The following is a 13,587-nucleotide window of genomic DNA, read 5'->3' as shown; positions in this document are numbered from 1 at the left end:
GCCAGGGCCAACACTGAGAATTTGGCTCCTCCCCTGAGGTCTGGCAATGCTCTCTCAATTCCCAGCTTCTCACAGAGGCAGGTAGAGGGACACTTCTTTCTTTTTTTTTTTTTTTAAGATTTATTTTATTTTTATCACAAAGTCAGATATACAGAGAGAAGGAGAGACAGAGAGGAAAATCTTCCATCTGCCAGTTCACTCCCCAAGTGACCGCAACGGCCAGTGCTACGCCGATCTGAAGCCAGGAGCCAGGAGTTTCTTCCAGGTCTCCCACACAGGTGCAGGGTCCCAATGCTTTGGGCTGTCCTGAACTACTTTCCCAGGCCACAAGTAGGGAGCTGGATGGAAAGTGGGACTGCCAGGATTAGAACCAACACCCATATGGGATCCCGGCGCATTCAAGGCGAGGACTTTAGCTGCTAGGCCACCGCACCGGGCCCGAGGGACATTTTTGTAGGCCCATAGTGTCCCTGATACACAGGCACTCAGAATCCCCCAAAGACTGATAGGATGTAGATCCCTTGCCCCACCTGTCACCCACAGATTCAGAACCTCTGCCACGAGAGCCCAAGAATCTGTTTTCCTAATGTACCCCTCATATTTCTCCATAATGTTGGTGGGAGGTGGCCAAAGGGTGGGATTTGGGCCTCCAACCTTAGTACCTTTGGGGTCCCAGGGATGCTTGCAAGGATCTGATGAAACCCTCTGAACCTGTGCTTTTAACTAAAACACATAGCACCTTACTTCCAGTTCCACCAGGACTATGGATGAGGCCCAGCAGGGAGCTGTGACCTGCCCAAGGAGGCAGCAGCTCAAGGGCAGGGTCAATGCCAGGCCTCTCAGCTCTGCGTGTATTCTCATTCTCCTTTCAGGTTTCTACAGAGTCCTTTCCAGGCCACTGGGTTTACCAGTTATGGGGCATGCCCCTACCCCTGATCCTGGTGCAGGAGAGGGGAGCTTTATGCTGACTTCCTCCATGTCCTTGCCTGGGCCAGAACAGACACTACACAGTCTCTCTTCATTTCCAGGTGGCCCTGCTCCGAGCCCATGCCGGCGAGCACCTGCTACTCGGAGCCACCAAGCGATCCATGGTGCTGAAGGATGTCCTGCTGCTGGGTGAGGAGGCGGCCTGGCCTGGCCAGAGCTTCATGGGTGGGCAGGAGAGAGGGGCAGTGCCCAGCATGGCATATCCTCATGGTGGCTTGCAGGGCCAAGGGAGAAAGAAGGAAAATGGCCCTGCTTCAGGGCTTGCCACTGGAGCACTCTGGGACTCAGTTCTCAACAGCATGTGAGGAAATGGGGCTGCAGGGAGTAGAATTCCATGGGCATCCCAGGAGTGACACCGACATTCTGGTGTTCTTCCTGGAGTAGGCACCAGGAGGTGGTCATGTATGACACAAACCCCAGCCCATGTACCCCACAATGTATTAAGCATCTTAAAATACTTGCTTAGCCCCCTCACTATGCTAAGGCTCACACATCATGCTTTACCAACAGTGCCTCATTTAATACAGCAGGTCTGGCAGAGAAGTTGTGTTATTTATCAACATTTTATAGATGGCAAGGCACAGAGAGGTTAAGTAACTTATCTGTGAGGGACAGAGCCATTCAACCAGACCAGTCCAGTTCCAAGAGATTGGTCCCTTCATCTTGATGCTTGCCTGCTTCCCTCATGGCCCTTGCACAGCTCTCACCTGAGAGTCATGTGGGGACAGCGACCCTGTGTGATGTGACAGGAGGCCTGGGGAGCCAAGCCTCAAACTCAGTCTGGTGACTTTGGGGATCCTGGCTTTCTCTTCTCTGAGATGAGGGTGAATGGCTCGGTGTTCCTCTGTGGAGCACATCTCGAGGAGCAAGGTCCGTCCAAGAACTCTGCTCCATCCTTCTCTCTCCCCACCCACCCAGGCAACGACTACATCGTGCCTCGGCACTGCCCGGAACTGGCCGAGATGAGCCGAGTGTCCATGCGCATCCTCGATGAGCTGGTGCTGCCCTTCCAGGAGCTGCAGATCGATGACAATGAGTACGCCTGCCTCAAAGCCATCATCTTCTTCGACCCCGGTATGCAACTCCTCTGCTGACGCAGAGCCCTGCCGGACCTCATCTCGTTGCCATGACAACCCAGAGACAGTCTGCTGTCAGCCCTCTGTCTTGGAGGAGGCGAATCAAGGCTCGTTGGGCTGCTTTGACCAGACAGGCCACACTACACCAAAGGCTTGGACAGTTCTTCTTTCTCTCCTTTTCCATCTTCCTTCTTTGATTTTTACTTCTTTTTTTCCATAAGTTTTGCCAAAAGAGTTTCTACGTGTCTTTTAATGCAGACAACTCTCTTGCCCACTTCACGTTTCCAGCCTAAAGCACGCTCCCCACGAGAATCATTTTCTGACTTTCTTCACTGTGTCTCCTGGCAATGACCTTGACCACTCTAAGTAATTGGATACACTGTCTTATTTCTTGATCCCATTTCTTGACTCATCAGCTTCTGGGGATGTTTTTGTTGTTGTTGTTGTTGTTTTTCCCTGTGAAAGCTGAGGATTTTGCCTTTCTCCACCTGCCCCATCTCATCCGTCCCATCCTCCTGCTGTATCCGTGTCTGACTTGATTACCTTTGCAACTTTCAGTTATGTACCTTTCAAAAAAATTTTGGCATCCCTACATGTGGGTCATGGGCACACATACAGGCAGAGAGAGCTTACATCTGCTAGTTCACTCCTCAGATATACACAGTGGCTGAGACTGAGCTGGGGCCAAGGCCAGGAGCACAGAATTCAATTCGGGTCTCCCATGTGGATGGTAGGGATCCACCCACTTAAACCGCTGCCTCCCATGGTCTGCTTTAGCAGGAATCAACAGCCAGAGATGGGACTCAAACCCCAGGCATCTCAACCATCAGGCCAAACACCGGCCACCAGTTATGTGCTTTGCTGAGTCTTGGCTTGCTTGTTCAGCACTCCAGTTAACCCTTTATCAGGCAGGAGGCAAACACTGCAGCCCTGCCCCTTCCTTTCGCTAGTAGCCTCCAACCATCTCCTGGCTTTCACATGCACAGTTCACAGACATGACTGTAAAGCCTGAATTCATTTCAAAGTGCATCCCCAAGGTGGCTTGCCTCCTTGCCTGCCCCTCACAGAGGGCTGACTATGGCTGTGCACTGACCCTAGCGTTAGGACCCTGCGAGCACAGAGGTCATCTCCTAGGACCAGCACAGTGAAGTGATCCTGGGTGCCCACTGGTGCACTAGTACCAGCAACACCTGGTGTGGATTATCTCTCAAGGCGGCACCTGCGCAGCAGGAGTTACCTGGTCTCCCATTTACAGATAAGGAAAGGAAGGTATAGGGAGATTATGGCTCAAGGTCACCCAACCTGAAATTGGCAGAGCTTGGATTTGAACTCCAGACCATCTGTCAATCTCTGCCTATCTAATATCAAGCCTGCCTTCTCATTCCCCATCTCCTGAAATGTGAGGTTTTTGTCTGAGTCTCATTCCATCCAGAGCCTGGTTGGGACCATGTTCCCTGCAGGGTACAGCGCTCAGCCTGAGGGCTCAGTAACAGGTGCAGGTGGCTGAGGCTGGCTCACCTTTGGCAGCCAGGCCTCGAGGTGCTGGAAACCTTCTCCAGGACCTGGCTTGCAGAAGGTCCTCGAGGCATGACTTGTTGACTCAGTAAAAGAATGTGATTCAGTCCAAAGAGCTACAGGAGATGAGGCTGAAATCTCATCCTGCCAAGGTCCTCGTCGGTTAAAGAGGAAGTACATGCATGACTTTTATGAAGATTGAGGTTAACGTATTGGGTGACTTCTTGAACATCAATAATCCATTCATGGATTTCTTTCTTTTTATTGTTCATCTGTTTATTCACCTACCCACTCCTTCATCCAGTTATCTGATCAATAAATACCAACCACACGTGGCAGCAGGAAGTAGAGTTTAAAGCACTAACAGGCTCAAGCCTGTGCGCGCAGAGAGCTCAGGGTCTAATGGGAGAGACAATGGCACCCTGAGTGGTCAAGAGCGACAGAAGAGGCCCAGACAGAGGAGTGAGGATATGGTGGTGGAAACTGACAGGACAGACTTTGTGGGGTGGAATAGCAAACTGTCTGGAAGAGGAGCAGCCTGAAATAGAAGGCAGGAACAGGAAGGCATGAGTTGCTGGCACCGCAGCTGTGGGTCACGAGCCCCAGGTTATCATGACTGTTGTTTGGTGAAGGGTGACTCCTTTGCTGGCCCATGCCTCAAGTTCCCCTATGTGGATGGCGTGGTGGTTGCTAAGCTCCTACTGGGCATGTCTACAGTCCTCCCCCATGCTCCACGCCTTTTCTGTCACGGTCTAGGAAGTCACATTTGTTCTTGCACACCCTGATTATGAGGCCTCCGCATCCTACTGCTGCTAAAGATGCCCAAGTGAGTTTGGGCCGTAAGGTGTTCCCTGCAAGTCAGGGAGCTTCAGGGTTCTGACTCCCCAGCTGCTCCAACTGGGCCCTGAAGCCCTGCCCTGCCCCCTCCCCATCCTGTTGCAGACGCCAAGGGGCTGAGCGACCCGGGCAAGATCAAGCGGCTGAGGTCACAGGTGCAGGTGAGCCTGGAGGACTACATCAATGACCGCCAGTACGACTCACGCGGCCGCTTCGGTGAGCTGCTGCTGCTGCTGCCCACCCTGCAAAGCATCACCTGGCAGATGATTGAGCAGATCCAGTTCATCAAGCTCTTCGGCATGGCCAAGATCGACAACCTGCTGCAGGAGATGCTCCTGGGAGGTCTGTTCTGGCTGGCCCTGGAGCTGGGAATGAGGGGATGCAGAAGGGGACCCCCGCCACCAGGAGACCAGTCTCCCCTGAGCATGCCTGTCAGCTCCATCACTTCCTTACTGTGTGGCCCTGGAGAAGTTGCTAGACCTGCCTGTGCCTTTGTTTCTTCATGAAAACATGGGGACTAGGGTGATGGTCCATTTGTTCAGGCACCAAGCCTTGCATGGGCCAGTCACTGTTTTAAGTGCTGAACATTTAGCCAAGACCACAGTGATTTTGTGGGAGAGTAGGTTGAGGGAGGCGTACAAAGTAGAGCAAAGGAGCCCCAAGCACACTACATCCTCACAGGGAGGACCTCAGAGGCTTGGGCCATGGAAGTGGAATGGGGCAAATGCACTTGGCCGTCTGTTTAGGGCATGAAGCCTCAGGGTTTGCAGATTAAGCAGATGTGGAGAGTCAGGGGAAGAAGAACTAAGGGTGAAGATGTGATGGTGGAGTAGTTTACGGAGGTGGAGAAGACAGAAAAACTAGCTTGAGACTAGGTATGGGACAGGTGATGAGAACTGACCCAAGTGGTCACGTTGGACATTAGTTATTGGCGAGGTGGCTATTTTGTATCCAGGTTGAGTGATCGAAGAGGCAGTAAAATCTACAGATCAGTTGCTCAAATGCAAGGTGAAAGGCAGCTCTGGCTTTCCAGCCTCCAGGAGTCAGGGAAAGAACGGGTGCTGTGGAAGGCAGTGGAAGAATACAAGCCTGGGTGGGGGGAGGAAGGGAGGCGGCAGGGTAGGCATGAGAAGGGGCATTCCAGAATCCAGCAGCAGGGCATGGTTTGTCTTTCCAGGATTTATTTTATTTACTTGAAAGGTAGAGTTACAGGTTGAAAGATACAGAGAGAGAGAGAGAGAGAGAGAGAGAGAGAGAGAGAGAGGTCTTCCATCTGCTGATTCATTCCCCAAATAGCTACAACAGCTGGGGCTGGACTGGTCCAAAGTTAGGAGTCAGGAACTCCATCTGGGTCTCCCGTGTGTGTTTGGGGGGTTGGGAAGCAGTTCCAAGCACCTGGGTCATCTCCCACTGCTTCTTCAGAAACATTAATGAGGAGCTGGGTCAAAAGTGGAGTATCCAGGACTTGAACCAGTACCCATCTGGGATGCTGGCACTGCAGGTGGTGGCTTAACTCAGCAAGCCACAGTTGATAGCCCCAGGATATGTTTTTAAAGAGGACAGAACCTTCAATAGTCTTAAATTCTACAAAGGGAAAGATAAAGAGAAGAATGGAAGGAGAGGTGAAGAGGATAGAGAAAGAGGAGGAATGGGAGGGAGGTGTTCATCTCCTTGGTGACACCGAAGTTCTTGGCAGGTGCTGGCAGCAGTGTCAGAGGCCCACGGGACTGCAGACCAGATTGGAAGTGTTAAAACAGAGCAAGTGAGTGGGAAGGTCCAGAAGTGGCGATGGAGTAGACAACATGGAAATGTTTTGTTGTGAAGAGGAGCTATGAGGGAGTTAGGATGGCTATAAGGGAGTGGTTATAATGCTGGGTCATGGAATTTCAACTAGACTAGAAGAGAAATAACACGGGGGTGATAGGTGGGGAAAACCAGGGGTCAGTGAGTGGTAGGGATGGACCTCAATTGAGCTAGGAGAACAGGGGGTAAAATTGGAGTGAGGATGCTCAAACTCAAGACTTTGGGGCAGTGTGGTTCCTGCTGATGATGTGACCAAGGCCAGGTGTCTCAGTTCCAGCCCTGTTGCTGTTTGAGACTGCACAATTGCCTTGATTTGGGAGAGGGGCTTTGCTGTGCATAGATTAGCTGCATCTCTGGTCTATACCCACAAGATGCTAGTAGTATTTCCCCAGGGATCAAAACTGAAAATGTACTCAGATCTTGTCAAATGCTGCCCTAGGGACAAAGTCATCCAGGGTGTAAACCATTGTCATGGAGACAGTCAGATTTATAACAAAAAGGAGATACAGAGAGAAAGATCTTCTGTTCACTAGTTCACTCCCAGTGAACAGGAGCCAAAAGCTTCTTCCAGATCCCTCATGCGAGTGTAGGGTCCCAAGGCTTTGGGCCATCCTCTACTGTTTCCCCAGACCACAAGTAGGGAGCTGGATAGAAGTGGAGAAGCAGGAATGCAAACTAGTGCCCATATGGGATCCTGGCATATGCAAGGCAAGGACTTTAGCCACTAGTCTACTGTGCTGGGCCCTGGATCGCTCACTTTATCCTCATTTTGTGAACTCTGGGTACCAGGGAGTCAGGTGTCAGTGACACCAGGATTGGGAGGTTGTTGTCTGTTGCCGGGATGACTTGAATAAGATCGTCCCCCTGGGCCTGTTAGCTGATCTGTAAAAGAACAGGGTAAATATGGTATCCATGCTATAGGAAAGTTGTGAGGATTAAATTGTGTAAAACATGAGGTATAAGCATAATGGAAAGTCCCAGGCACAGGTTCAGCACTCCGTTGCATCCCAGAGGCCCCTTTTCAAGCCCTAAGTCTGTCCTTGTCATACTGAGGACCACGACCCACTACCAGACCACACTCTCAATGACACTGTCACTCTCTGATATACTTTTTAAAAGAAACGATCATTCCTAAAAACTGGTTTCAAACAAACTACTATGAGAATTCCAAGGAAGAAAAGGCCTCTAGAGGCAGGAGAAACTTCCAAAGGAAGCTATAGCTGAGCTGGTAGTTTGGATGTGTGGATGCAGAGGAGCAGAGGAATTCTCTCCGATTGAACCAGCAACATGCATGAAAGCATCGAGATAGGAAAATAGAGGGGACATGTTGATGCTCACTGTAAGTCAGCTTGGCTGAAGCTGAGTCAGGGTCGATGGCTGAAGGACTAATATAGGCAGGAGTTTTAAAAGTCATTGACATAATCCATTTATACTACTATGCAGCCAACATGCTACTCTGTAAACCATTTAAATGATCTCCGAACTTCCTTATGTACTGCTGGTTACTTTCCAATCACTTGTTTTCTTAGTTTTTGGGTCCTCCCAATTACCCCTGTTGAAACCCGAGTTGCCTAACGTGGGGATGGTTCTGTCAGTGTTGGATGGACAGGCTGATAGGCTACACCCAAGGAATTTGAGGACACAGAGCCTGGAGCTGGTCCCCTCCTGGACTCCATCCTGACTTACACTCTTTCTTGCCTGCAGGTTCCTCCAGTGATGCACCCCATGCCCACCACCCCCTGCACCCTCACCTGATGCAGGAACACATGGGAACCAACGTCATCGTTGCCAACACGATGCCCACTCATCTCAGCAATGGACAGATGTGTGAGTGGCCCCGACCCAGGGGGCAGGCAGGTGGGCAATCTAGGTTCTTCCTTGCAGTGGGCGAGGATGGGTCCTAAGAGTATGGGCAGGAGAAGGCTGCATCTAGAAGGAAGAACTGGATGCAGTTTTCTGTGCTGCACTGTAAGGAATGAGGTGGTATTGATTGCTTGTTGTGGTGATTTATTCATTGATCTGACAACCTCTCCACTGAATGAAGCAATGTGCCGAATGAGATTATGCACTGGGTGATGAGAGTCAAGGGGAGAGGATTGCGCTAGGTGACATGGTCCATCAAAGTAAAGCTGCCCAACTGGGTGAGGACCCTGCATGCAATGGGTAGGGATGCCTGCTGGTAGGAAATCACTGCAGAATTAATTTGCCAATGGTGAAAATAAGATTCTCAATGGGAAGACGAGGTCCCTGGGATGAGATGGCATTTGACAGAGACTGCCCTTTAGGTGAGTTGTCTGTTGAATGAAGTTGGCCAGTTTGGTCAGAGGGAGCTCTCTGAATCTGTAGTGGGGATGAGGCCAGTTATTTTCTGTTGCTCATCTCCTCAATATCCAAGAAGTGGTATTTTGAAAGCCAGCTAGCCTTGGGTCTCATCATACTAGGTGTCATCTAATCTAATTTTCTCAATTTATGAAAGAAGAAGCTAAGTCTCAGAGCTCATTGACTTCCCTCAGGCTGGAGCTTCGAGAGTCTTTCTTTGTCTCTGCAGCCACCCCTGAGACACCACAGCCCTCACCGCCAGGTGGCTCGGGCTCTGAGCCCTACAAGCTGCTGCCAGGAGCCATCACCACCATCGTCAAGCCCCCCTCCGCCATCCCCCAGCCAACCATCACCAAGCAAGAAGTCATCTAGCAAGTCGCCGGGGGTCGGGGGCTCTGCTGGCTCCCCCATCCCCCTCAGAGAGTGCCTGGTGATCCCTCAGTCACAGCGATGGGAGGCGTGGCCACAGGGCCAGCTCCAGAACAGGAAGGGAAAGGGCCAAGAGCGCAAAAATGCAGACAGGGGGCTCTATGCCATCGCCACCCTTTGACAACCTATGCCCTGGATGTTGGGGCTTTGACTTGGGGAAACCCTGCCTGGGAAGTTCTCTGCTGCCTTGGACAATGTTTCCATGGTGAAGCTACTGCCTTCACCTTCATCCACATCTCCCCACATTCTTCACCCCCAAAGGACAGCTGTTGGGAGATGCTAGGAGGCCCTGTTCCAACCCTGCTCCCTTCTTTTCCACTGGTTCCCCTTCCTGTCCTACTACAGTCACGGTGGTCATGGAGTCCTTCTGCAGAGCCCTGCCAGGCTGCATCAACTTGTGTCTCCTTGCTCTGCCCCCTTCTACTGCCCCAACTTCCGATGACCTGTCCATCCCCCCATTGTCACCATCTTCATCCATCCTGTCTTCCCCAAAGCTGCCTCTCTGGGGGCTGAGAAAAACTTGGAACAAATTCCCCAAGTCATCTCAGGAACATTCCAGAAACACTGGCTTCTGGGACTTGTCTTGGGAAACAGACATCCCTCCCCTCCTACAGTTGCACTGTACTTCCCTTCCCCGGGGCTATGGTGTCTGTCTGAAACCTGGATCACTAAAGGTGTTCTGGAATGAAAGAATTGCTGCAGGCTGACAGCTGCAAGATGACCTCAGTGGGGAAGGGGCTGGGGGGTGGGGTGGAGGGGGCAGGGCAGAGAATGCTTCAGGCAAGAGGCATTTGAGGAGGGGAGACAGGCTATCCCAAGGGAGAATAGCCTGAGTGAAGGCCTGGCCCCAGAGCCAGAAGAACTGGGTGACACAGGCACAATGAGGAGAGCAGGCCCCCTTGAGTCCACAGGGCAAGCCGGGGAGCTTGGGGCCCTGAGTGTCAAATGAAGCCAAGAGTAGTTAGGGGTGTGCAGTGAGCTAGATTTCACAAGGTGAATGTGCTAGCGCTGTGGTGGTGGAAGGTTGGGAGGAAGCAGGGAGATGAGGAGGGGCCATGATGCAGTGCTAATGAGAATGCAGGGGACTGCACCTGCAGAGAAAGGGAAGGGCGAGCCCTCAGGTAGGGGGCATGCTGGCTCTTGCTGGCTCCCAGGCACTGCCTGAGACTGTTAGCCAGCTTCACCTCACTGCTCACTGTTGTCTAATGATGGTTACAGAAGCAAACCTGAACCCTGGAGAGGTTAGGTGAGCTTAAATATAGGCACATGTAAGGAGGACGCCAAGTCAGAACTTGAACTTGGTCTCCCTGGAAGAGAACAGGCGATCCATCCCCACTGTGGTTGAACTAAGGCAGAAATGGGCTTTCTGCCCTCTGCACCAACCTCAGAAACCAAAAGCTCGTTCTGAGCAGGAGCTCTGCCCACACTGGGGCCTCAGACAGCACTAAAACTCACCGGATGAACAGGAGGGAGAATGCATGACTCCTTACCTCTTCCCTGTCTCTTCCCCAAGCCCAAGGAAGAGACAGAAAAGATCCAGTTCAGTTCCTTCCTTTGAGACAGACCCACCTGGCCTGGCACCTGTGGACAAGAGAGTTTGAAGAAGCAACAGGGAAGGGAGGTGAAATGGCCTGTCACCACTTAAGGAACATTCTGGAACAATTCAGTCCCAGGATGGAACAGTGGCCGGTTCACTCATACAGAATCCTGGTAGCTTTGAGGAAGATTCTGAAAATGGTCACTGGCTGGTGGGATGATAGCTGTGTGTCCGGAGGCCAGCGGTGAGGTGAGGTGAGGTAGTGGCAACCACTATCCTTCCACCTAAGGTGGCTCTTTCAAGCAAGATGGGGCAGCATGGCAGTGCCCAGCAGTGTCCCCATTTGTCACCACACTTTTTCATGGAGAAGCACAGAGAAGATCTGCGGTTGAAGATCTGCAGCCTTGCCAGGTTTCCCTGTGCTACCAAGCCAAGCGCCTCACCCAGGAGATGCTTTCTGCTCCTTGCTCAGAGTCACAGACCTTCCTCAGTTACTCTAACCTGCCCAGTGCTCAGACTGGTCGCTACTCCATTGGGGAGGCTGGGATCCCACTGTCTATCATGGTCTACTATCTCATGTTAAACAGAAGACACCACATTGGAAAATCTTTTTTTCTATCAGCATAGTGGTCCTAAAACATAAAATCTGTTGGGCTACAAAGGGTTGTTGAGAGAGCAAGTGAAGGCACATGAATCCCTTCATCAAGACACCCCTTTCTTCAGGAGCTCCCAGAATCTTCTAGAATTCACATGGCTTCCCCTGTGTGTACTCTCAGGGCCATTGAAAATGAGTGCTCCTCAATTTCTTGGAATGACCCAAGCCACTTTTCTTTGTCCACCCTGATTAGGGATGAATTGCCAAATCCACATCAAGCAATTCTGGAAGTACACTGGGTGGCACCAGGCCAACCCACCCTTCCCCAGGGACATCAACATCCTCTGGTCCTGTGCCACCCGCCACCCCCACCCTGAGTCCCATCACTGCCACCCAGTGGGGCAAAGAAGCAAAAAAGCATTTCTTACTCATATGTGTTTTAACAAAGTTTGTAAAACAAAATAAATGGCAGATATGTTTTCTAAGTCCTTGGTTGGCTGTGTACTCTTCCTCGTTGGTGTTGGCTCTGGGAAGAGGATGGTCTGTGGTTCTCTGGGTGGGTAAAACACTTTCAGAGACATTAGCAGCTTTTAGTCTCTTCATCAGACATGGCAGGTGTTACAAGGATTTTCCCCTTATCTCCCCCTTTATTGATGATAAGGAAATAGGCTCAATACTTCCTTGCAGCTGAAGCCAAGCAGTGAATATAAGGGATATCCAAAAAACTCATGGATAATGAAAAAAACCTATTGTGGGTTCTGAGAAACACACACACATAAACATCTTTCAGTTCCACTTTTCATGAACTTTTTGAGTCATCTTGGAAGGTGTGGAGAAATTCGATCCTACCAAAGAGAGGAGGGGTGAGGGAGATGGTGATGGAAAGATCTAGAACAGCAAGATTTGGTGACAGTCAGGGATGAGGGCAGAGCAGGGGACCCTTTCAGCTCCCACAGAGGGGACAAGAGTTCTGGTCTTGGAGCCATGAGTCTTGGGGACCAGTGTAGCACTGGTCAGATGATGCTGCCTCTTCAAGTGCATCTGCAAAGCAGAAAGGATGCCTCCCTGGAAGGAAGTTGTCAGGACAACAGTGCCCATGAGAGCTACCATGCTACACCGTGTACGAAAAAGCTCATCACATTGCCCTTTCCTGAAGAGGTGCCAACCACCAAGCTCTCCAGCCTCAGGAGCCTCACTCAGCTGTCTGCCAAGGGCCTGGGCTCCCTGTTGCCTTTCCCTGTCTTTCCCTTCCCCTCGTTAGCACTAGCAAATGGTTTCTGTGATGTTGCAATGGAGGCCCTGTCCATGGCACTGCGAGCATGGACTTGAGGGGGATGGTAGGGGAAAAGAGGCTATTTCAGTCTTACGTTGCTAAATAAATCCATATCAAAACCATAAACCCTGGGCTGCCATAAAGGTCTTTGACCTTGGCTCCTCCACCTCATCAGCCCTTTGCTCTAGTTAATCTCAAATCTCAGCCTGAGTGGCCAGAGCTCCACATTTGGTTTCCATTCCAGTTGCTAAGCAACAAAGATGACAAACAGCAAAATCCCCATTATAGAGATGATGAAAACGAGGTTTAGAAAGGTGAAAGAACTTGCCCAAACCTACACAGCTAGTGTGTGTTGGGTCAGGATGAGAGCCCAATTTGCTGCTACCTACCCATGCATCCTGAATTAATAAATAGGACTTTTGGGGATAGCATTGTGATGTAGCAAGTTAAGCCACTTCCTGCAGTACTAGCCTCCTGTATCGGAGCACCGGTTCAAGTGCCAGCTGCTCTGCTTCTGTTCTAGCTCCCCACTAATGTGCCTGGGAAAGCAGTGGAAGACGGCCAACGGCTTGCACCCTGCCACCCATATGGAGACCTAGATGAAGTTCCTGGCTCCTAGCTTTAGTCTGGACCAGCCTTGGACATCATTGCGTTGATTTGGGAAGTGAACCAGCACATGGAAGATTCTCTCTCTTCTTATCTCCATCACTCTGCCTTTCAAATAAATTAAAATAATAACTGGGACTTCCAAGCAAGCACCTTATTGTAGTCCCTCTACAAATGTGTCACCCAACTCATAGCTCCTCAGGTAGTCATCCACACGAGTGCCTCAGGACCCAGAGCTGGGACTTGAAGCAGACAGGACTCAGAGTTTACAGGCTGAAGACCCAAAGAAAGCTCCACTTGGCACTAACAACCTCTCCCCCAGATTGGTGAGGCCACCCTACTTCTTCCTTTACAGAATCCACTCACCTTTGATTGAAGCTTCCCAAATTGGTATATCAGGTGTTAAATTCCAGCAAGCGACCTTACACCTACTGGGTGATGGTGGAGTTAAAAGCCAAACTACAACACCAGGGATGGCGTTTATGATGCTCTTCCTCTTCACCAAACCTTGCTGGACAGGATGTCATTCTTGTTCCATTTCACCATCAAGGAAACCTGCTTTGAAGCAGGAAGCAGCTTTTGGGAGGTCCTAGCTGGTGTGCCAGCTGCT

General features: G+C 50.9%; 1 protein-coding gene across 5 annotated transcripts in view; it reads left to right on the top strand.

Annotated features, from left to right (window-relative positions):
- The window catches only part of HNF4A (hepatocyte nuclear factor 4 alpha), a 51,269-nt gene extending 40,763 nt beyond the window's left edge, over positions 1–10,506 (top strand). For 3 of the 5 annotated variants that reach the window (XM_004585831.2, XM_004585829.2, XM_058679476.1), the window contains exons 6-10: positions 1,029–1,116; positions 1,906–2,061; positions 4,521–4,757; positions 7,923–8,075; positions 8,767–10,506. In XM_004585831.2, coding sequence (XP_004585888.1) covers positions 1,029–1,116; positions 1,906–2,061; positions 4,521–4,757; positions 7,923–8,075; positions 8,767–8,909 — 777 coding nt within the window. In that variant the 3' untranslated portion in view covers positions 8,910–10,506. The remainder of the gene's footprint in view (positions 1–1,028; positions 1,117–1,905; positions 2,062–4,520; positions 4,758–7,922; positions 8,076–8,766) is intronic. The other 2 variants (XM_004585832.2, XM_004585830.3) reach the window with 1 other exon arrangement.
- The last annotated feature ends 3,081 nt before the right edge of the window (positions 10,507–13,587 follow it).

This window comes from Ochotona princeps, chromosome 22, assembly GCF_030435755.1.
Source record: "Ochotona princeps isolate mOchPri1 chromosome 22, mOchPri1.hap1, whole genome shotgun sequence".
Lineage (NCBI taxonomy): Eukaryota > Metazoa > Chordata > Mammalia > Lagomorpha > Ochotonidae > Ochotona > Ochotona princeps.
This window is presented reverse-complemented; position numbering and strand designations above follow the sequence as displayed.